The 23,759-nt window shown below is 39.8% G+C and overlaps 2 protein-coding genes across 2 annotated transcripts in view; one reads left to right on the top strand and one right to left on the bottom strand.

The window, feature by feature from the left end:
• The window catches only part of Gtf2e2 (general transcription factor IIE subunit 2), a 55,322-nt gene that overhangs the window by 23,161 nt on the left and 8,402 nt on the right, over positions 1–23,759 (bottom strand). The window contains exons 3-4 of the mRNA XM_051169396.1: positions 6,856–6,947; positions 655–762 (exon numbers count right to left, since the gene is read on the bottom strand). Coding sequence (XP_051025353.1) covers positions 655–762; positions 6,856–6,947 — 200 coding nt within the window. The remainder of the gene's footprint in view (positions 1–654; positions 763–6,855; positions 6,948–23,759) is intronic.
• On the top strand, positions 11,694–19,801 carry Smim18 (small integral membrane protein 18). The gene is made up of 2 exons (XM_051169403.1): positions 11,694–11,837; positions 17,676–19,801. The coding sequence occupies exon 2, from the start codon at positions 17,712–17,714 to the stop codon at positions 17,997–17,999; it is 288 nt and encodes a 95-aa protein (XP_051025360.1). The 5' UTR covers positions 11,694–11,837; positions 17,676–17,711; the 3' UTR covers positions 18,000–19,801.

Below are 23,759 nucleotides of genomic sequence, written 5' to 3'. Positions count from 1 at the left end.
TTTGTCCCTAACATCTTAAGCTTTAAATTTTCTAAAGTGCATATGCAGTATATAACTTATGATCATATAAAATTATGAATTTGACAATTCAAAGTACTATTTGTAAAAATAAACTGATGCACTGATATCACAACTTTAATGTACTCTTAGAAGACTCTCTAAAACATAAATAAAATTACATGAAAAACAACAGCCAAATTACAGAAACGTGTATGTTCAAACTAAACAAAGATTCTACATGTCTTTTAAGAAGAAAAAGTAAGAAATATTCTCAGATTACAGGATTTAAAAACAAAACAGGACATTCTGAGCCAGGCATGATGACTCATGAAGTTGGACTACAAAATGAGACCCTGCCCTCTTCTCCCTGCACCTATTACCTTCCCGTGCCCCCCCAACCCCTCCTCTCTCTCTCTTACACACACACACACACACACACACACACACACACACACACACACACACACACACACAAGATGACTCAGTGGTAGAGTGCTTAATCAATAGTGGAATGTTCTAGCACATGTTGGGGCCTGGTTCAATCTCCAGCACCATCACCACCACCCCTCAAAGAACCGACTCTAAATAGTTGTAGCAAATACCCCTTTTCATAATTAACTAATTTCTTTTTACAACCGTTTTAACTGTTCTTACCTCAGTCATTAGCCATTGTTTCTGCTTGAGTCCAATATCTAAGTGCTGTGTTTCATCCAAAATCTCTTCTAAAGTTAAAGGATGTGTATCTCCTCGCTGATGTCGTGTCTATTGAGGGAAGTTTTCAAATGCATTAAATCAAAGCCATAATAAACTAATCTTTCAGGAATGCACAACATGTATTATCTGAGGTAGTATGAATACCACGCCTTTAATCCCAGCACTCGGGAGGCAGAGGCAGGCGGATCGCTGTGAGTTCGAGGCCAGCCTGGTCTACAAAGTGAGTCCAGGATGGCCAATGCTACACAGAGAAACCCTGTCTCAAAAAACCAAAAAAAAAAAAAAAAAAAAAAACATGAAATCACACAAAACAAACTAACCTTAAGACAGATGTAAGGGTAGACACTTGCAACCCCAGCCTGTGGGATACTGAGGCAGGAAAATCACAAGTTCAAGACTAGTCTAGGCTACATGATGAGTTCAAGTCCAGCCTAATCTACATAATGAGTTCAAAACCAATAGAAGCTTCATAACAAGATGAAAATGTATTGAGCTAGAGGAGGAGGATGAGAGCTACAAGAAAATTTTCTGGTTACTGCAAGTCAATTGAAAAAAAAAACCTTTCAGGGAAACATAGATTACAGAAAAAGAAAGCCAAATGCCCTTAAACATGAAAAGACATTTGACTTCAACCATGATGCTTTTCATCTATCAGAATAGAAAACTATAAATGTCTGAAACTATAAGGGTCCAAAAGTCACTAAAGGAAGATCCCAGACTCATAACCACGAAGAGCGTTTATTCTGCATAAACAGCCTACATGCAGGAGCCAATCATCCAAACAAAATGGTGGCAACCTCAATGGGGAGCTCGAAGGCTCTTTTAAAGGCTTCTAGGGGAATCCTACCTATGGTGCCTGTGGAGGCAGCCAATGCTTGTAGAGGCTGTGTGATTCTAGCTACGGGGTTTTTGGTAATGTCCTATCCTCTCAATATATCCATTGGTGAGGATATAAGGAAATGGCCTTCTCGCTGTTAGAATATAAATATCGCAACCCTTAAGGAGGACAAAATGCACTCTAATGGCCTGACCATCAATAAAGACTAGCGAAACTACGTCACAATAAATGCTATATACAGAGTTTTTCCTCTCTGTGTGGCCTTTTCACTGCTGGACCACAGTCATTCACATGCTCACGCTTCCAAATAAGGTTGCCTCTAGTGTCCTCCTCTGTGGCAAAAAGGTCAGGCTGGACACAAACAATGAAACACTACCAATAGCAATTACCATAAGTAGATCCAGAGATAGGCTGATACCTGCAGACCAATCTATTCTAGGGTTGGATGTTTTGAAAAACAGAACAACAAAACAAAACCCAGCTAGGCTTGTTAAAAGAGCAAGCACCGGGCCACAGGCACACAGAAGGGTGTGCCAACTTAAGAATGCCAAACGTGGCAACCCGAAGGAGGATGTGGCTCCTGAACGGGCTCCTCAGAAGACACCGTGATCCTCAGATTAATCACCACAGGCATTGCAGTGTGTGCCTGGAGGCTAAGAGAGATGTGCTCAAAAGCAAGTGGCTTCTCGTAGAGTACATCCATGATCTAAAGGTCGACAAGGTACCACAGGATAAGACAGCAGATTAGGAACGAGAATGGGTTCTGTGTCTGAACCTTTTTGTATTATTCTATATTTTATATTTAGAGATATATTAGTTCAAAACAAAAACAACTGTAAATACCTAGGCTCAAGGCTCCATTACCTCAGGCAAGTGTTGGAACTTCTCGGGGCTTCAGTCCAGCCCTGTAAGACTCTAATTCTCAACTTCCCAAAACCAGAATGTTTGGAAATCAGAAAAAAAAGCATAAGAACCATTACTGGGCATTTGCTGTTCATTCATCCAAGTCTTTAGTATTGACTACTATATGCTAAAGATACAGAGATGAGACAACAAAAAGCAAATTATTCTTATATCTTTCACATTCCCAATATTTGGACCAAGTCCGACATACATCTATAAGACCTAGGTTTTCCAAAAAAAAAAAAAAAAAAAAAAAAATCAACGTGTGAAGTGCTTCCTGTTCATTCTCAGACCTGGACAGACCTTCTCGTGTGCACACACGCCCACGCGTGCACTCTAAACTTAGAAGAAATAAAGAAAAGCTGAATGTGGGCGGTCTTTACAATGCTCACTAGTTTGGGAGAGAAACTGAACACAAGAGCAACAGTAGTCATCAGGGTTGTACCCAGAATCTCAGAAGAGGCATCCCTCACAGGGCAATCTTCAGGACAATTCCAGGCACTTTTAAGACTTACTTAAATAGGCTGGCGTGGTGGCACATGCCTTTAATTCCAGCACTCAGGAGGCAGAGGCAGGCGTATCTGTGAGTTTGAGGCTAGCCTGGTCTACAAAGTGAATCCAGGACAGCCAAGGCTACACAGAGAAACCTTGTTCCGAAAAACAAAGCAAAACAAAGAAGTCACTTTAAAGAAGCCGCGCGTGCCATTCTGGGGTATAATCGTAGAGCCGTAGGTGCTCCAAGACCAAACAATGGGGCCACAAAGTCGGTGGCCCAAAAGGAGAGTTGAAGTTTTGCTGCGTGTGCTTAAAATTGCAAAGTGGCCAGGTGGTGATGGCGCACACTTTTAATCCCAGCCCTCAGGAGGCAGAGGGAGGTGGATCTCTGAGTTCGAGGCCAGCCTGGTCTACAAACCGAGTCCAGGACAGCCAGGGCTGTTACACAGAGAAGCTCTGTCTCGAAAAACAAAACAAAACAACAACAACAAAAAAAAGAAGTGCAAAGTGATGCTGAACTTGAGGGTTTAGATGTAAATTCTCTGGGCAAACAAAGACCTAAGATGTGCTGCTGAACTAGAGAGCTCATGGCCAGCTTAACAACAACAAAGACTTAAACAATAAAAATTTGTTTTGTGTTAAATATATTTTAAAATTTTTCTAAAATGGACCATAAGGTTCCTCTATTTTCCTAAGCAGTTCCAATAATAATCTAACTCCTTGTCTCAGTTTCTGTTTTAAGTTACTAGGTTATAATATAATAATCATCTTAGGATCTCATATACTGGACAGGCTAACCTCATGCCTAATGCTCTTGGGTTATGATTTCAAAGTTCTTACATCTGTCTCTGCTGTGTGCTTTTTAGTTTGGGGTATGTGTGTATGTGACTGTGAAAGCACTCAGCGCTTCCTCTGAGGGTCTCACTTCTTGTAGTAAAATCACTGTGTCTATCTCAGTTCCTTTATGCCTCTCCTTGAACTTGCCATGATTTCTGCTGAGCAAATAAAGAGGTCTATTACAAGTTTTCTTGATGTTAAGTTCACCTATTTTGCTTTTTGAGTTCCTTTCACCAGATCTTGCAAAAGGAGGGAGAGGACAACAGACAAAACTTAGCAGTTTACAAGTCATCCTCTATTAGACATGCACATTTTGCCCTTTCAAAACAGGCTTAGAAGAAAGGAGAGAGGGGGAGAAGCAAAGAAATACAACCTACTTCCACTCACAGTTTGCAATGTTCTTTGCTTAATTTCAGGCACGTCCAACCCTTAGACATTATGACATAGCTGTCAGCTACAAAGTTCATATGCCAGAACCTTGCAACAAATATAAAATAACAAAAACATGATTGAAAAAAAATCTCATGATGAGGGGGCTGGAGAGACGGCTCAGTGGTTAAGAGTGCCGCCTGCTCTTCCAGAGGTCCTGAGTTCAATTCCCAGCAACCACATGGTGGCTCACAACCATCTATAATGGGATCTGGTGCCTTCTTCTGCAGATTAAGCAGTCATATGCAATAAATAAAATAAATAAATCTTTAAAAAAAAAAAATCTCATAATGAGGGTGGCAATATAGCTCAGTGAACAGAGTGCCTGCCTAGCATACACACAGCCTAAAAAGGCATTGCACCACACCCATAACCCTAGCAACTGGGAGTTGGGACCAGGAGGGCTAAAGCCAGCCTCCAGATAGTGATTCTCAGGCCAGCCTAATACAGCTCAGTAACAGAGGGCGGTTGCCTAGCATGCACAAAGCCCTATGTGTGATCTCCAACACTCTCCTCCCATGCCTGACACAGAGATGAAGGATATTTTGGCTCCACCTAGAACACTCCAAATTCTGATGTAATTTGTAAAACTGATCAGTTTCCCTTTTAAACAATTTCTCTGCTTCCAATCTTAACACACCTCAACTCCATTCAGTATTATCCAAGAGCAAACTGTTTCTAGGAGAGAATGTATGATAAAAACAAAGAGCCCAGCCCTAAGGGGGCAGGGGTGGGGGTGGGGGTGGGGGCAGAGGCAGGGGCAGGGGCAGGCAGATCTCTGTAAATTCAAGGTCTACAAAGTGAGTCCAGGACAGCCAAGGCTACACAGAGAAACTCTGTATCAAAAAATAAACAAAACAACAAAACTAAAATCCCAAAAACAAACCAAAGAGAACAACAAAAAGAAAACAAAAAAAACCAAGGCAAACACTGGCCAAAAAACCAAAAAGAAAATCTAAAACTTTAACTTTAAGTAAATCTCTTTAGGATTCCCAAAGTTCTAACTATTAACTTGGGAAAAACCCACACATTTAAAGAGCTAAAGTAGTATCAGTTGGAAAGCCATTTCCTTTACATAACGAAGTTGTTTTCCAGGACTACCTAGCCGTTCTGATTAAGCTACATAAACTCCATTAAGTATTATATATCTTTAAACACAGAGACAAGCAGAGTTCTGTAAGTTCCAGGACAGCCAGAGCTACATGGTCGGGCCATGTTTGTTTGTTTGTTTAGAGGGGCAAGATGGCTCAGCAGGCAAAGGTGCTTGCTGCCTAACCTGATGGCCTGAGTTTGATCACTGGAGCTCACAATGTGGAAGCAGAGAGCCAACTTCTCAGAGCTGTCCTCTGAGCTCCACAAACACTGGCCCTAAAACTGTAACTCTCCTGTGGTCACCAACCTCCGCCCCCACACCCCGCCCACCCACGCGCGCGCCTTCGATTACAGATAATGTCACCACACCTGGCTTGCTGTGGTTTTGTCTTGCAGTGCTAGGGACAGAACTCAAGACCTTACACAGGCACTTACTCACTAAGCTAAACAGCCCTAGCCCTGCCATTTTGACTCATTTTCTAAAGGCTAAGGAACTAAATGGTTAATGATTTGGTAACAAATCCTTTAACAAGTTAGGTAGTTCCCACTGTTTTGTTTTCAACAAAACTGTGTCAAATGACAGATACCTGAGGGCAAGCTTCCAAGTGGTTTTTGGCACATAACTTGGAAGACTGTGTTTATCACAAAACTTCCATTAAAATTAACTTAGCTTGATGAGCATTCATTTCTCTGCACTTAAACACATGAACTCTAACAGCAGCATATTTGGTGCCAAATTCTCCTTCATCACACCAATAGCTAACAAGCAAGGCCACATACAGTAGCCACTGAGAAAAGGATTACATTCATTTACTTTTGTGATGGATGACTGCTACATACAAAGCAAACTGATCAAAATATCTCAGTCAACTCTTTATCCATAACAGCAAAGCAGCTCAAATCAGAAGGCTTGTGATCCCCCAAGCCTTATTTGTATATTGCTAAGGAAATAAAATTAAGAGCCAGGCTGATTTTAAAGCACTGTCAATTTCCTTCATCTGACAGACAGCTCCAGGAGGACACTCTTTATTATCCCACTATCACTAGTAGATTTAATAACTGCTCAACACAAAGGGCGGAAAGGGAGCAGAATGAACTGCCTACATTTACTATCATCTGACCCTGAGAAATAAAGACTAACAAACCACAAAACTCAGACATAGCCAGCTTCCTAGGCTTCTCAGTGGCTCTCGTAACTTTCCCACTAAGCAGACAATCAGTGGTCATCATCTGTGTAGTTTTTATTTCCCAGATGAATGGAGGACATATCTTGAAAACCCCGTCCCATCTGCTGCTTGGGTGCAATCAGTGAGCTTAAGTTGTACGCTGGACTATAATGTAAATTTCATTGAGTGCATTACTGTAATGCCAGTTTAGTACAGGGCAAAAAGGCTATAAACATTAACTCTTTTAGGGGTTTCTTAAAGTATAATCAATATATAATAAACTACACACTAAAACACAGTTTGATAAATCTTTGACATACTTATATAAGTGTCTAACTTTGAAGAAGAGGAGGAGGAGGCTGTTGCTGCGTGAGTACTTACTTTCATGTAATTCACAATCTTAGCAAGAACACCAAACTTATAGCCAGCGCTGCCGGACAGAGCTTTCAAGTTAAATGATCCATTGGTATGATCTAGAAATGAAATTCAATAGAATTATTATAACATTTCTATATAGTATATTACTATGAGTTGAGCAGTGAAAACTATTTTAATTGGTTAAATACTCTTCTTTGAATGCTGGGTGTGGTGGCGTACACCTATAAACCCAGCACTCTTAAGGCAGAGGCAGGTAAATTCAAAGCCAGCCTGGTTGAGTCCAGGACAGCCAAGGCTACCAAGGGAAACCCTGTCTGGAAAAACAAAAAACAAACAAACAAAAGTAAATACAGATAGATAGATATTCTTCTTTGAATTTCTTCATCTGAAATTTATCCTGCAATATTTGGCAACACTCAGAAGATTCATGTATGTACACTGAATTATCAATTGCCACTACACACCCACCCTTCATTAGAGAGAGGGTCTCACTATGTAGTACAGGTTAGTTTAGAACTCACCATCCTCTACCTCAGCTCCAAAGTACTGGAATTATAAAGTTATGCTGTATCCTAGGCTTAGTGTAATTTTTAAGTATTAAAATATAATTTGGGGGACTAGAGAGATGGCTCACAGGTAAGAACACTGTCTGTTCTTCCAAATTCAGGGCCTTGTGTGGGTTAGGCACTCGAACAATGAGCTATAGCCCTAGACCAAAATACTGATCTTTTGTTGGTGGTGGTGGTTGGCTGGTTGAAGACAGGGTCTCACTATTAGACCACTCTAGTTTCCAACTCAGAGAGCCACCTGCCTCGGGCTTCTGCCTCAGCTGGAATTAAAGGCCTCTGCTACCACACCCAAATCAAAATACAATTATTTTCAAGTACCTTTGTCTCTTCCACTCTTACCTTAAACTTGATTAGAGTCCTCCAATAATTAGACAAGAGAACATTATAAACACAAGAAATGAAGCCAGGAATGGTGGTGCATGCCTAAAATCCCAGCACTCAGGAGGCAGAGGCAAGTAGATCTCTGTGAGTTTGAGGCCAAAGGCCACACACAAAAACCCTACCTCGAAAAACCGAAATTTTAAAAAGTCAAGAAATGAATGATGATCAGACTGATAAGTAGTTCCCCCTAATTTCCTCTTCATCTCTTGTCTCCCTTCTTGCCCCTCTCCTCTCTCAGAAATCCTTATGTATTGGTTCAAAATGTCTACCATTTTGTTGCCTCCCTAGAGAGAGAACCCTAATGCCATCACTGTATCACAAATGCACTTGAGCCACAGACAGGTTAAAAAAAAATTCATTATAAATGTAAGAAAAGCATTTCAGAAGCACACTCTAGACATCAGATCATATACAAATTTCCCACATGGCCATTCATCCAAGAGAATGGTTAGCTCAGAAAAGAAGGGGAAGCAGCCTCTGGCATCAGCTCAGTAACAACCATTTAAACAAAAGGCTGCATTAGAACCACCGGAGTCAAATATAACAATTGTCAGAGATCCAAAACAAGTTTCTAGATGCAGCATAATATTCCTTTGAAATTAGCTAGTGAAAGTGTTCACTGAATGTTTTCTTACCTTTGAATGCAATGTCCTTTGGAATTTTTCCCTTAGAAAATGGCTTATAATTTTGAAAAGTAACTCAACTGGCACATTAAAGTCTACTGTTTCCAAACAATAATATTAAGAATGCCTTACTGATATGCCTTTATATGTACTGTTTCAAAAGCCAGGGGTAGTACACAATTATAATCTTAGGACTTGGTAGACTGAGGCAGGAGAATCACAAAAGAGGAGGTACATGGTAGGGGTCAGAGCTAGGAGAGGGGACATGATATAATTACACTATCTACCCACCCCCAAAATGTCTGCTGTTCTTCCAGAGGCCATGAATTCGGTTCTCAACACCTACTTCCAGCAGCTCACAACTACCCGGAACTCTAGCTTTCAGGAACCTAATGCTGTTGTCTGGACTCCAAGTGTGTTCACACACATGTGGCATGCATTCACACAAACATACAAAATAACAAAAAAAAATTTCAATGTTTAATGTCATGCTCTGTTACACAGCAAGTCCAGGGCTAGCCTGGGCTACCAAAAACCCTGTGTCAATGATGATGATGATGATGATGATGATGATGATGATGATGATGACGACGACGACGACGACGACGACGACGACGACGATAATAATAATAATGATAATAATAATAATAATACACTCGCTTCAGCTATGAAAAAACATATGGCTATTTTTCCAAAGACTTTTTTTTAATAATAGTAACTAACATTTATTGAACCTATTATCTACAAAGCACCACACTAAACTATATTCACATTTAATCCTCATGAAAAAATCTATTTAAAAGGTTTTATTGTCCTCTTATATTTATTTAATGCTCATGGGGGGTTACATAAGTACATGTAGGCTAGAGGTTGGTGTCTTCCTCAATTCCATCTCCATCTTTTTTTTTTTTTTTAATCTTATGTGTATGGGTGTTTTGCCTACATATATATCTGTGTACTCCATGAATGCCCTGGTGGCTGCAGAGGCCAAAAGGGGCATCAGATGGCTTGGAACTGGAGTTACAGACAGTTGTGAGCTTCCACATGAGTGCTGGGAATCAAATCGAGTTCCTTTGAAAGAGCAGCAAGTGTTCTTAAATGCTAAGTCATCTCTCCTACCCCTCCATGGTGTTTTTTCAAACAGGGTCCATCACTGAACCTGACACTCACCAACTGGCCAGCGAGCTTCAGAAATCTTCCTGTACTTGTCTCCCCAGCACTGGGATGCCAGGCCCTTCTATATGGGTGCTGGGAATGTGAACTCAGGTGCTCTTGCTTGCACTTTACCAACTGAGCCATCTCCCCAGCTCTGTCTTCTTTTAAACATAAACATCGTGAGGGTTATAACAAGGCAAAGATTTAAATCAAGCTGTAAACCCTGTACTATTGCCCTATATAAGATCTACCAAGTACACTTTACACATTATTATTCCATCTGACATGGGCTGTTTTGTCAGGACATAGACATTCACAAATACACATTAACCCTAGGACCACACACATGCTATGCAAGTGTTCTAACACTGAGCTTCACCTCAGCCCTATTTTTACTTTTTATTTGAGACAGTCTCATTGAGTTACTCAGATTGATGCTGAGGACACGGCTCAATAGTTAGAGCACTGGCTGCTCCTGAAAGAGGACCTGGGTTCAGTTCCCAACACCCACATAGTGGCTCTCAACTATCTGTAAGTCCAGTTCCAGGGGATCCGACTCGTCCTCCGGCCTCTGTGGGCACCAGCACACATGTGGTGCACAGACATGCATGCAGACAAAACATCAATAGACATAAAGGTAATGATTTTTTTTTTAAGTTACTTAGACTGGCCTTAAACTTGTGATTCTGCCTCAAGCTCCTGAGTAGCTGGGATGATAGGCCTATACCATCGAGACCAGCATTTTAATTAGTAGTATTAAGCTTATCCTACAATATTATATTAAGAAACTGAAAAAGAAATCACGGTATAAAGAACAAACCCCAAAGGAATGATCAGTTATGAACCACATATAGTTTTGTTTAGCACAATGTCCCCAGTACTCAGTCAATGCCAAGCAAAGTCAATCTTCACACACCTATTGAATGATCACTGCAGTGTAACGAGGTATCTTCACATACTCCTATAAAGCTCCATAAGCTAACGTAATAATTTATCAATACATTTTTAAGTCTGTGTAGCAAGGATTTACCCACTCTCCCACTGTTTTTTGTTTGTTTTTCATTTTTAGTGTTTTTGTTGTGTTTTAAGACAAGGGTCTCAATACATAGTCTAGGACTCACTATGCAGGTGGGCCAGCTTCTGCCTCTCAAGTACTCAAGAGTGTACCACCATGCACAGCTCTCTGCATTTTAAGAGCTACTTCTTTAACTAAAAATAAATCTTAGCCAGGCGTGGTGGCGCACACCTTTAATCCCAGCACTTGGGAGGCAGAGGCAGGCGGATCACTGAGTTTGAGGCCAGCCTGGTCTACAAAGCAAGTCCAGGACAGCCAGGGCTACACAGAAAAACCCTGTCTCGAAAATCCAAAAAATAAAATAAATCTTGAAGCCAGGTGGGCATGGTGGCGCCCACCTTTAATCCCAGCACTCGGGAGGCAGAGGCGGGCAGATTGCTGTGAGTTTGAGCCAGCCTGGTCTGCAAAGGGAGTCCAGAACAGCCAAGGCTATGCACAGAGAAACCCTGTCTCGAAAAACCAAAAAATAAATAATAAATCTTGATTCTGCTATGATAAAAATAATAAACTAGGTCTAACTAAAAATATAAATATAAAATATAAAATAAATAAAAATATAAAAATATAAAGCTGTCTATATCTTAAAATTCAGAAAAGAAATAACCACCTAAATTAACTCAATTATACTTTAAAGTACTAAAATATTACTTCTTTCCCTCAGAATTTCTCCCAAAACCATGCATTCAGAAATCAAGACTTGGGACCATATTAAGGAAAAAAACTTTTCTTTTAATTTTAAGCCTATTTATGAAGTTTTGTACACATTTCCTGTTAACATTTTACCAAAGTGGTTAACCTAGGCTGCCGTTTCCTAGGTAACTACCTCTGGAGACTAGAGTTAGCACTGCATTGTTCACAGAGGGACGTGAAATTTTATAGGAGGGGGAAAAAAAACCCGCACCTAAGCAACCAATCTGTTCCTATGTGAAAAATTAGCTTAAAAACAAACAAAAAAAAAATTAAAAGAAAGGAGTGGCAGCTGATAGTCCAGACAGCTGTATTCAAGTTTATGAATGATCTACTCCTCAGGATGGCAGGACTTAATGCAAATGAGCATAGAGGAAACTGTCAGCTGCATTATGCGTCCGACCAATAGAAGCACAGCTCCATCTTGGCTGTGCACTAGCCTGCATTACAAGCAGCCGATACCATCGCTTCTACAGCATTCTTTCCAGACAAGAGGTAGGTTTATTTGATCTTTTTTATTCAGTAGTCCTTATTTTACCATGAAAACCAGAACGCATTATGCCTACTAATGACGTAAAAGCAACGTATTAACCCATTATTTGGTCAGATTTTATCATGAAAATGACGAGTGCCTTGTGCTATTTGATAAGCATCCTTGCCATCTGTGCCCTAATGGAAAATTCATTACATTTTCTACTGATCTGATCTCTACCCAGACCTTAAGTAAGACAAAAGCATTTGATGTTAACCTGGGTCTTTGCTAATTTCATTTTCGCAAAGCAAATTCATTTCAGCAGTCTAGTCTTGTCTTAACAAAGGATGTTTCTCAAAGAAAAAAATCTAGAGTCATAGCAAAGCCTTGGCTAAAGCTTTCTGATTATATGTACAAATTATACTGGCTGGTAAAAAGCTTCTATTTTAACAAATGATAAGATAATTCAATTTACTTATATTTCACTTTGAGTACTAATGTAGTAGATGCCAAGAAAATACCATTTATAATTTCTATATAAAAACTCGTTAACATGCATTATGTGAGTTGTATACTGTAAGCAAAGAGACAATTTATAGAGCATCAGAATTTCCTAACATCTTAATTAAAATAATTCCTCACAGTAAAATCTATTTTATCACAAAATACAAACCATGTTATTAAACAAAAATCTTTTAAAATATCCTTTCATTACAAACCACACAAAAACAACATAATTAGGTTATTCTTAAGCTGGTACTGATACATACAAATTCAGCTATTTTGATAAACTATATCTTAAAGTTAAATATGTCCTGAGAAGAGCTGGTTAAGGCAGAACAGTAATCCAAGGTAGCAAAATTATTCTCCTGGCTCAGAGTAACCAACCAAATTTCTGCAAACAATATCTGAAGATAAAAATCTTATTTAGCTAGCTCTCCATGATGCACTGTACTTAACAATCTAAATATCCACCTTCACCCTTTACCTGGATGCTAAGTATATTTACTCCTAATGTTGGGTTTTTCTTCCACTTTTCATAATTTCTATTCCTTCTGTTTCTTAGCTAGTGTTCAGGTTACACAGGCAGAGTATCTCTTGAAAAACTCAAAAGGTTGCTGTAACAAGATGCTAGAGCTCTCAGGGTCAGCACAGCAGGGCTAATTACCTAGAAACCATTCTGCTTACTACACAATACGGGAGCCAAGTAATACAAAAATAACTGTCAGGTAACAGTTAATTTACGCTTTAAATTTTCAAATTGTTTTAACATTCATGGCAGCCTACATTTTCATATAGTATGTCTATAATTAGCATAGTGGAGGTCCATTATTGTTCACCAAGTCATCTTTCAAGTACACATTATCTCTGAGTCTCAGAGCTTGAATTGAGTAAGTTGCTCTATATTTAAGGGCTATTATGATTAACTGATCATATTTCAAAGTAATGTGCTTAAAAAAGTACCAGAGAATTAAATTCACAAGTTTTTACCACACCTAGAACTAAATCTAATTTCTAATCTGGTGATCCAGAGTCCCCAAACCACAAGATCTGTCCCCATAAATATTCCATTTGGGCCTTTAAAAAAAGATGGAATAACAGGTAAAGGGAATATAGCAAAAATAACAAGTTAAAAAAAAAAACCTAACTAAAAATTATATGATTTGCTTCAAGGCTTCCCATTCCTATAATAAAATTATAGAGGGAACATCCACAAAGTAGTGTTATTGTTTATATTTTTAATCATATTCTCCCAGTTTTTATAACATGCTTACATTTCCTTGATACAAATTTAATTTTAATTAGAAAAATGCAGTCTAGGGCTGGAGAGATGGCTCAGTGGTTAAGAGCACTGACTGCTCTTCCAGAGGCCATTGAGTTCAATTTCCAGCAACCACATGGTGGCTCACAACCATCTATAACGTGATCTGATGCCCTCCTCTGACCTGCAGACGTACATGCAGACAGAGCACTGTATACATAATAATAAATAAATCTTAAAAAAAAAAAACAAAAAAGAAAACTGCAGTCTAGAATAGGAAATCCAGACGGTGTACTTCTTTCAGGTGCTTCCACTGCCATAAAACTAGTACTTACCTTAAATCTAACACACACAAAGGCTACTGGAGCTTTTCTATGCTCAAAAGGAATACACACTAAACTGAAGGTGGACAGTGATGCCTACCATCCAACTTTTGCTTGTTTCAGGTGTACTCAGAAGCTACCTAAAGCAACAATGTTCTGACTTCCTCGTCAGCTTCAACACTGTTGAAGGTAGCAAACTGTCATAACATACAACATAAACCCATAAACCTGGATATACTGTCTTAGTCACTGTTCTACACCTTGACCACAGCAACTATTATAAAAGCTTTTAATTGAAGATTTGTTTACAGTTTCAGAGGGTTAGGTCATTATCATAATGGTAGGGCACAGGGCGGCATGCAAGCAGGCGCTTATATCCTGATTTGCAGGAGGAGGGCCTGGGCCTGGTATGAGCTTTTGAAACCTCAAAGCCCACCCCCAGTGACACACTTCCTCCATCAAAGCCACACTTCCTAATCCTTTCAAACAATAACACTCCCTGGTGACTGAACAGCTAAATATATGAGCCTATGGGAATCATTCTTATTCAAACCACCATTCGTATATGCCTTCAACTGCTTAAGCAAAACACCTAAGAGCCTTTGGCAAATTCCACAATCATTGCAAGCATAATCATTATATGGATTTTCATGTATAAGTAAAGTACACTGTCTAGGGTGGGGATATAGGGCAGTGGCAGAGTGCTCTCCTAGCACACACCAGGTCCTGGGTTTGATAATTTCCCAACGTCTTTTTTTTTTTTGGTTTTTCAAGACAGGGTCTCTCTTGTTAGCCTTGGCTGTCCTGAACTCGATTTGTAGACCAAGCTGGCCTCGAACTCACAGCAATCCGCCTGCCTCTGCCTCCCGAGTGCTGGGATTAAAGGCACGCGCCAGCATGCCCAGCCTAGTTTCCCAAAGTTTTATCCATCATATTACATCTGTTCTTCAAAAAGAATCTGAAAACTCATTTATATTAACATAAAAGCAACTGTGACAATATGTGGTCTACTTGCAGGAATGTTCACATTATATTAGTTGGTAAGCATTCTTTCTTTCCACCAGTGAAATGAGCTAATTCGAGATACATTAAAGTATTTAAACACAGGTTTAATGGTCCCATGAAATGGGGCCAGGGAAGCCACCATGCTGGGGGAGACAGAAAAATGGGGGAAAGAGTGCTCACAGAAAGAGAAAAAGAGATGCAGAGAGAGAGAGAGAGAGGAGAACCAGCATATCTGGAGTACACAGTGAAGAGCCTCTGGAGGAGGAGAAGTCCCATCCCTGGGATGGAGAGTTCAGGGCAGAGGGCAGAGTCCGCCAGCCACACCCTGTACAAGTAGGGAATGAAGGATACTGGGAGAGCCTGGTTAAAAGTGATGGCACACACCTTTAATCCCAGCACTTGGGGAGGTAGTGGCAGATGGAACTCTGAGTTCCAGGCCAGCCTGGTCTATGAGTCAGGACAGGCAAGGCAAAGAGAATCCCTATCTCAGGATAGGGAGTAGAGGTGGGGTTCCTCATCTGCTTCTCCTGGGTCTGAATCCCAACACCAATGTCATAAATCTTAAAGGTACTTCAAAAGCCATACATTTTTAAGTTACATGAGAGATAGGTACATGAAAGCCAAGTCAAAAGGACCTACACACACATACACATACACACACACACACACACACACACACACACACACCTAAGTTTTGTCTCTAATCAAGTTTCTGACTACTTCTACATTGTGTTTAGACTCAGAGGGAGACAACAAAGACTTTGGGTAACAACATAGTGGGGCATCCACATCATACAACATAAGAGGCACTACTTAACACTGTATTTTATGCACGGGCACTGTTTTTTTTTTTTCCTGTAAGACTCTGCTGTGCAGGGTCTGCATCAGATGAGTTCCTAAAACTGAAAGGAGAAATGGACACGCACTCCCATCCCTAACACAGAAGCTATCTCCAAGTGATTGTCATTTGTAAATGAAAACCTCTCTCCAAGGAAGTCAGTCTACTGGGGAAACAAACTACTCTCAAGGATAGGACCCAGGCCCAGAAGTAGACAACCTATTCAAAACGAACTCAATGGCAGGCGAGGGATGTTCTTTGGCGAATTAACATTAAGTCAGGGCTTTTTTTTTTTTTTTTTTTTTTTTAAATCTTATTAAGTCCTTTGCATAAATCTTTTAAGTCCTTCCAGTTTTGTTTTTATGAGATCCCTGTGTGTGCAGAAGGGGGAGTCTCTGTATTCAAGTTTCTTGTGCTTTTTCTTTGGTTCTTTTTCTTGTTTGGTTCTGTGTACTATTGATTTGTTTTATATTGCTTCTATTATCATTGCTTCAGTGCCTGTTTGTTTTCTAAGGAGAAACAGAAAGGGAGTGGGTCCAGGCGGGAGGGTAATGGGGAAGAACTAGGAGGCATATGTGCAGGGGAAACTGTAATCAGAATATAGTGTATGAAAAAACTTATTTTTAATTTAAAAAAAAATGTGCTCTGAAAAGACTATTGCAAAGATAATTTTCAAATTCTGGTCTAGAGACAGAGCTTGAAAATAGTGAAATGTAATAGGAAGTGACAATTTTATACGTTCCTCAACTAGCAGAAGTAATTCAATCACATACTGCCCTTTAATCTGCTGCCTCCCACTGAAGAAGGAAGAGTGACCAAGCACCATGAAACAGAAGTCTTAAATCCAAACCAAACGTACTTAAGCCTTTACTTCTGGCTTCAGATAAATCTAACCTTCAAAATGTAGGAAGTAGTCAAGAGGCTAGCCAGATAAGTGGAATTTTATAAAACAAACTTGATTCAGAGAAAACAAAACAAAACAAAACTAAAACCTTACAAAACATAACTTTGATAAAAAGTTATAAAATTCTGTTCACTAGGAAGACAAAGATATGTAGCCAATATGACTTCACAGTTGGGGTGTGAAAATACCATGCTGAAATATTTCTAGATTGAATGTCTAGGAGATGCTTTCCAATGACACATGTGACAGATGCAAGTGGAGCCAATACTGATAAATAAGATGTAACGATGAGTATACAGGTGTTCATTACATGTTCTTCTTTACTTTTTGGAGACAGAGGTCTCTCACTATACAGCTGCAACCCATCTGGAACTCCCACTGTAGCCTAGGCTGGCCTCAAACTCACATTCCTCCTATATTGTCTCCCAGGTGCCGGAATCACTGGTACCACGATGCCAAGGTTATTATACTCTTTATGTACTATGTTGACATTTTCTTTACATAAAAGATATATCTACAATTTAGAAAAGCCACACAGTACAAATGGGTGATAAACATTTGTTGTAAATATACATTAAACTGTGTTTACAAATATGCAGTAAAGAAAAAACAGAAAATATCAGTAAATTAAAGAAATACAATCATGTTTTTATTTCAATTGTTTTTTTTACTGTATAGGTATTTAATGACTCTTTAAAATAGACTTAAGATATTTTTAAAATACCAAAACAATGAGCCAGGTAGAGGTAGCACACACCTTTAATCCAAGCGAGGCAGTAAATTCATATGTAAATCTGTGTGTATGAGTCCCAAACATAAATATGATCTAATAAGAAAATCATAAAAACTAGAGTGTAATTTACTAACTGGCATAAACATAAAAAAAAGTTTAAATGTAATTCAGGTATTAATTTTGTGGACAATAAATCCACAATGTCTAAATAAATTTACTAAGGAATTTTAGTACTGAGATGGGAATGCACAAATCTGTAGTTTGGTTATATATATCTATTTTCTCCCTTTGTGTAGATTCTAAACAGCAGTACAAGAAGTAGAGTCTCAAGAATGGCTTCCAGCCACTGGAATGAAACCACAACCTCTGTGTATCAGTACCTTGGATTTCAAGTCCAAAAAATTTACCCCTTCCATGATAACTGGAACACCGCCTGCTTTGTCATTCTACTTTTGTTCATATTTACTGTGCTGTCCTTAGTCGTGCTGGCTTTCCTTTATGAAGTACTTGACTGCTGCTGTTGCGCAAAGAACAAAACCGTGAAAGACTTGAAAAGCGAGCCAAACCCTCTCAGAAGTATGATGGACAACATCAGAAAACATGATAGCGAGGTGGTCTAGCCCTCCACGAAGATGAACAAAAGCTTTAAAAACAGCCTTCTGCCTCTTCTAGAGAAAATGAAAACTTCCTGAAGCCAACCATTACTACAAAATTGATTCTGACTTTGAACAGCTAAAAGATTTCTAGAAGAGAAAACAAGTGAAATGTGCACTTTTGTGTGTGTGTCCTTTAAATATACAGTTCAGAATACAAACTTACCCGTCTACTTGATATAGCATTTCAAAAACGAGATGAACTATTCCCAGCATTCACTACTAGGAGTACTAAGCAATAGTACCCTAGTTTCCAAGCAAAACGTAAAGAGTAAGCAGAGCTAACTGCTAAAATAAGTAACTTGTACAAGGTCACACAGATTAAAAAGTAGTGTTTAGGTAGCAAAATTCTACTTAAAATGTGCCTCTCAACCCAGAGTAAAATATCCCACTACAAAGCCCCCTTGCTAAAGCAGGATGAAGGGGCATGAGATAGTCTTGATAAGTAGCCCAGGCTAACCTCAATCTTGCAGCAACCATACTGCTTCAGCCTCCAAAGTGATGGGATTACAGGCATATGCCACCATGGTTCAAAGTCCCCGTTTATTGAAAATCCAGAACTGTAAATCTGATTGAAGACAATATATTTTTAATGACTTGATTTTCACACAGAATTAGGGTTAATATGTATGTTTAGTGTACCTCACAATATACATAAGATTCCAACAAACGGGCTGGAGAGATGGCTCAGTAGTTAAGAGGACTGCTTGTTCTTCCAAAGGTCCTGAATTCAATTCCCAGCAACCACATGATACCTCACAACCATCTGTAAAGAGATCTGGTGCCCTCTTCTAGCCTGCTGGCATATATGGAAGCAGGATATTATATATGTAATTAATAAATCTTAAAGATTCCCACAAACTAACTTGCTTTTGGTCTAGAAGAGGCCCAGGTAGTTCAAAACTGAAACAACTATATGCTGTAAATTACATTTCTTGAGAGCATTTTTATTTTTACTTCTCTTAATCACTTGTATCAAGACCTAAAGATACTCAGTGAACAAAAAACTGCTATGAAAGATGAAAAGCTTTTGCTAGAGCTGACAGAGTTTGGGGTTTGGTTTTGTTCATTTTGAGATGCAGCCCAAGCTGGCCTCCACTCCCCAGGTAATGGGGCTACAGGCTTACAGTACCACACCTGGCTCTAATAATAATAGTATTAGAGACAATCAACACCTATTAAGAACTGTGGCAGTATGGGGTTGGGAGATCACTCAGTAGGTAAAGCACTCGCCATACCATGAAGACCTAAATTCAGATCCCCAGAACCCGCAGAAGGCCAGCTGCTTATGGCTGTAATCCATCAGTTATATAGAGAAAGAACCAAGACAACCTCCTGAAGCTTATGTGCCAGGTAGCCAGGGAACACAGCAACAACAAGAGACCCTGTTTCCAGACCGAAGACAAGGACAGACACCACAGTTGTCTTCTGGCCTCTATACACATGCCACGGCACAAGTGTGCACACACATTTTTTTTTTTAATGTGGTAGTTTTATGCCAGGTGTGGTGGCACATGCCTGTGGTCCCAACAATCATGAAGCAAAGGCAGGAAGGTTGCCTTAAGACCAAGGCTAGCCAGACTCTAGCTCAAAAAGGAAGGAAGGAGGGAAAGTGAGGAAGAGAGGAGAAAGACAGAAAAAAAAAAAATCTGTCTCTCAACACAGGGTTTCTCTGTATAGCACTGGCTGTCCTGGAACTTACTCTGTAGACCAGTCTGGTCTTGAACTCACAGAGAGATCTGCCTGCCTCTGTCTCACGGATGCTGGGGTTAAAGCTTAGATGTTTTCTTTTATTTATGCATATGAATGTTTCCCCTCTGTTTATGTGCTGTGTGAGTGTGTGTGTGTGTGTGTGTGTGTGTGTGTGTGTGTGTCTGCTGTCCACACAGGCCAGAAGAGGGCTTAAGATGCCCTAAAACTGGAGTTGAAGTCCTAAGCTTCCATGTGAGTACAGGAAAGTGAGCCTGGCTCCTCTCCAAGAATAGCAAGTATTTTTAACAGCTGAGCCATCACTCCATTCAGTTTTACTTCTTGTTACCTCAATGGCCATTATTTTATAATCTCAACATTGCTTTGCTATACCTATGAGGAAATTTAAGAAAATCATTAAACTACCTTTAGGCCATAAACAACAGCTACAAATTTATTCCAGGAAATTATTGAAGATTAAATAGTTTTTATATGGGGCTGGAGAGATGGCTCAGAGGGTAAAGAGCACTGCCTGCTCTTGCAAAGGTCCTGAGTTCAATTCCCAGCAACCACATGGTGGCTCTTAACCATCTGTAATGAGATCTGGCGCCCTCTGTACATGCAGACAGAACATTGTATACATAATAAATAAATAAATCTTTAAAAAATTAGTTTTTATACATGTCTTTAAAAATATCATAATGAAACCCATTATTTCACTGCTATTTTAAAAAAACAACATTAGCAACTGGGACAATGGCTCAGTGGTTAAGAACACTTGCTGCTCTTCCAGAGGAGCCAGCTTCAACACCCACAAGCAGATCACGTCTGTGACTCCAGTCTGAGTGGAATTAAATGCCCGTTTCTGGCCTCCCAAAGCACAAGGCACACACATGGTGCACAGACATACATGAAGGTAAAACACCTAGACACATAAAATAGTTGTTAAAAAGATACTTAATCACATCTTTAAAAGTAAATGAAACTGGAGCTGGAGAGATGGCTGTTAAGAGTACTTGTTGCTCTCTCAGAGGACCTGGGTTCAGTTCCCTATATCCCCATGGTGGCATGCAACTGTAAAAGCAGCTCCAGGAGATCTAACACCCTCTTCTGCCCTCCACAGACACTGCATTCATGTCATGTACACATATACAGACAAAACACCCATACACATACAAATAAACGATAAAATAAAAAGATAATGAAACAGATTCCCTCTGAAAAAAAGAAGCAAGCAAGCAGCTTGAGCTGAGACCACTGCTCCATAATAAAAGGCTTGCCTGGATTCGATCCCTACTACTGCAAAAAGGTTAAAAAAAAAAAAGGTTTATTTCAAGTGTGTGAGTGTGTGTGTGTGTGTGTGTGTGTGTGTGTGTGTGTGTGTGTGTAAAATAACCTTTAATCCCAGCACTCGAGAGGCAGAGGCAGGCGGATCGCTGTGAGTTCGAGGCCAGCCTGGTCTACAAAGTGAGACCAGGATGGCCAAGGCTACACAGAGAAACCCTGTCTCGAAAAACAAAAAAATAAATAAATAAATAAATAAAAATAAAAATAAAAAGACACTTAATACTATTATAAAATAAGATAGTATTTTGTATTTGGAAAAAAAAAAATCAAGGGTGCACACCTTTAATCTCTGCACTTGGGAGGCAGAGGCAAGTGGATCTCTTGCATTCAAGACCAGCTTGGTCTACAGAGTTAGCTCCAGAACAGCTAAGGCTACACAAAGAAAACCTGTTTCAAAAACAAAACAAAATTCTGAATTTTAGTTTGGTTTTTTCTTTTTTGTGTAACCACGTAGTCCTGGAATTCACTCTGTAGACCAGGTTGGCCTCAAACTCACAGAAATTTGCCAGCCTCTTGTCTCCCAAGTGCTAGGATTAGAAGTGTGCCTTGAAGTTTTAAAGATTATTTTGTATATGTGTGTGTATTGCATGTAGAGGCCAGAGGCTGATAGCAGATGTCTTCCTCTACTGCTCTCCACCTTTTTTTTTGGAGAAAATCTCACTGAACCTGAAGCTCATTGATTGTCAAGACTGGCTAAGGCTGGGCATGGTGGCACACGCCTCTAATCCCAGCACTCAGGAGGCAGAGGCAGGCAGATCTCTTGCGTTCCAGGCCAGCCTGGTCTACAGAGCGAGTTCTAGGAATGTCAAGGCTACACAGAGAAATCCTATCTCGAAAAACCAAAAGAAAGAAAGACAGAAAGACAGACAGGCTGGCTAGCAAGCCCTAGAGACCCTCCTAACTCGGGTTACAAGTGTGCACTACCTGCATCAAGCTTCATAAACAGGTGTTGGGAATCCAGATTACACAGCAAGTATCTATAACTGAGCCTTCCCTTAGTTAATATTATCACAGATGCTATTTTAAGTTTACACACACAAAGACTGAAAACAAGTGCAGAATAGTTGATTATTTCCTGCTGTGAAGCTCAAGATAGGAAGTAAACCATCCAAAACCACTTCAGGAAGTCTCTGAAACTGACCAGATTAACTAGGCCTTTCCCTCCCCAAGAGTATATAAACTGCCTTGAGTCATACTGAGACAAGCTCCCTGGAAGAGGCCTAGACCAGCTGAACCATCTGGAAAGGATGCTCTCCAACCTGTTCAGCTGCCTACTAGCATAAGTGATGCAGCTATGCTTGAGTCCTTTCTGCTTCTGTAGGTAACCCATTACCCATATTCTAAAAATAACCCTAATAAAACTCACTGTTTCACCAATAGGACTTTGGTAGTTTATCAGCTCCCCATTTGGGTAAGTGGATTTTGGTGTTGGCAGGTGGGGGAGTCCTCCCCAGAAGTCTGTTACAAAAAGAATGGTATGGAATGCTAAGAACTCCTTTGTTTTAATCTCCATTGCTGATGGAATGATTGTTTTGTGCAATAATTATTTGAAGAAAAGGGAACAGAAACCTGTTAATTTTACTTTAAAGAATACTAAATGACAATATAAAATGACATCCACAAAGCACATCTTTTTCACGTTTTTCTAGCTAACATAAGCAAGCACAAAGCTGAACATTGCGGCTCACCTTTACTCTGTCAGGAAACTGAAGCACAAAGACTGCCATGAACTTAGGACAGCGCTGACTACACAGCGAGGTCTAAGGCAGCCCTGAGCTATGGTGATATCCTTTCTCAAAATAATGATAATGATAACAACCACAACAACAACAACGGGCTTATAAAACCTAAGAATATAAAATAGCATATAGTCAGAAACTATTTCCTTTTTCTTAATGATTTCTCTTTATTTTTTGTGTGCATTGGTGTGTTGCATGCATGTAGGTCTATGTGTGTGGGTGTTGGATCCCCTGGAACTGGAGTTGCAGACAGTTGTAAAATGTCATGTGTTGCTGGGAATTCAACCAGGGTCCTCTGGAAGAGCAGTCAGTGCTCTTAACCGCTGAGCCATCTCTTCAGCCCCAGTTAGAGACTATTTCAAACACATTTAGAGTTACATAGGTCACCATTTCTCAACCTGATAGTCATAAACCCTTTGAGGTTGAACTATCTTTTCACAAGGGTCCTTTAAGACCATCAGAAAACACAGGTTTTTTACATTATGAATCATACATAACAGTAGCAAAAATATAGTTATGAAGTAGCCACAAAAATAGTTTTATGGACTGGAGAGATGGCTCAGAGGTTAAGAGCACTGACTACTCTTCCAGAGGTCCTAGGTTCAATTCCCAGCAACCACATGGTGGCTCACAACCATCTACAATCCAGTCTGATGCCCTCTTCTGTCCTGCAGGTGTACATGCAGGCAGAGCACTGTATACACAATTTAAAAATAAAAATAGTTTTATGGTTGGTGGTCACCACAATATGAGGAACTATATTAAAGGCCACAGCATTAGGAAGGTTGAGAACCGCTGCCATAGGTGAATCTTCAATGTCTAGATTTTGTTCTTGTTATTACTAGTCTCTATGGACACACGATGTGAGATCAGAGACCAATTCCATGGGGTCTGTTCTTCCACGTTTATGTGGGTCCTGGAGACCCAATTCAGGTCGCCAGAGTTGAGTGAC

The sequence above is a fragment of the Acomys russatus genome, chromosome 27, assembly GCF_903995435.1.
Source record: "Acomys russatus chromosome 27, mAcoRus1.1, whole genome shotgun sequence".
Taxonomy (NCBI): Eukaryota; Metazoa; Chordata; class Mammalia; order Rodentia; family Muridae; genus Acomys; species Acomys russatus.
The sequence above is the reverse complement of the archived record's forward strand: the minus strand, read 5'-3'. Positions and strand labels throughout refer to the sequence as shown.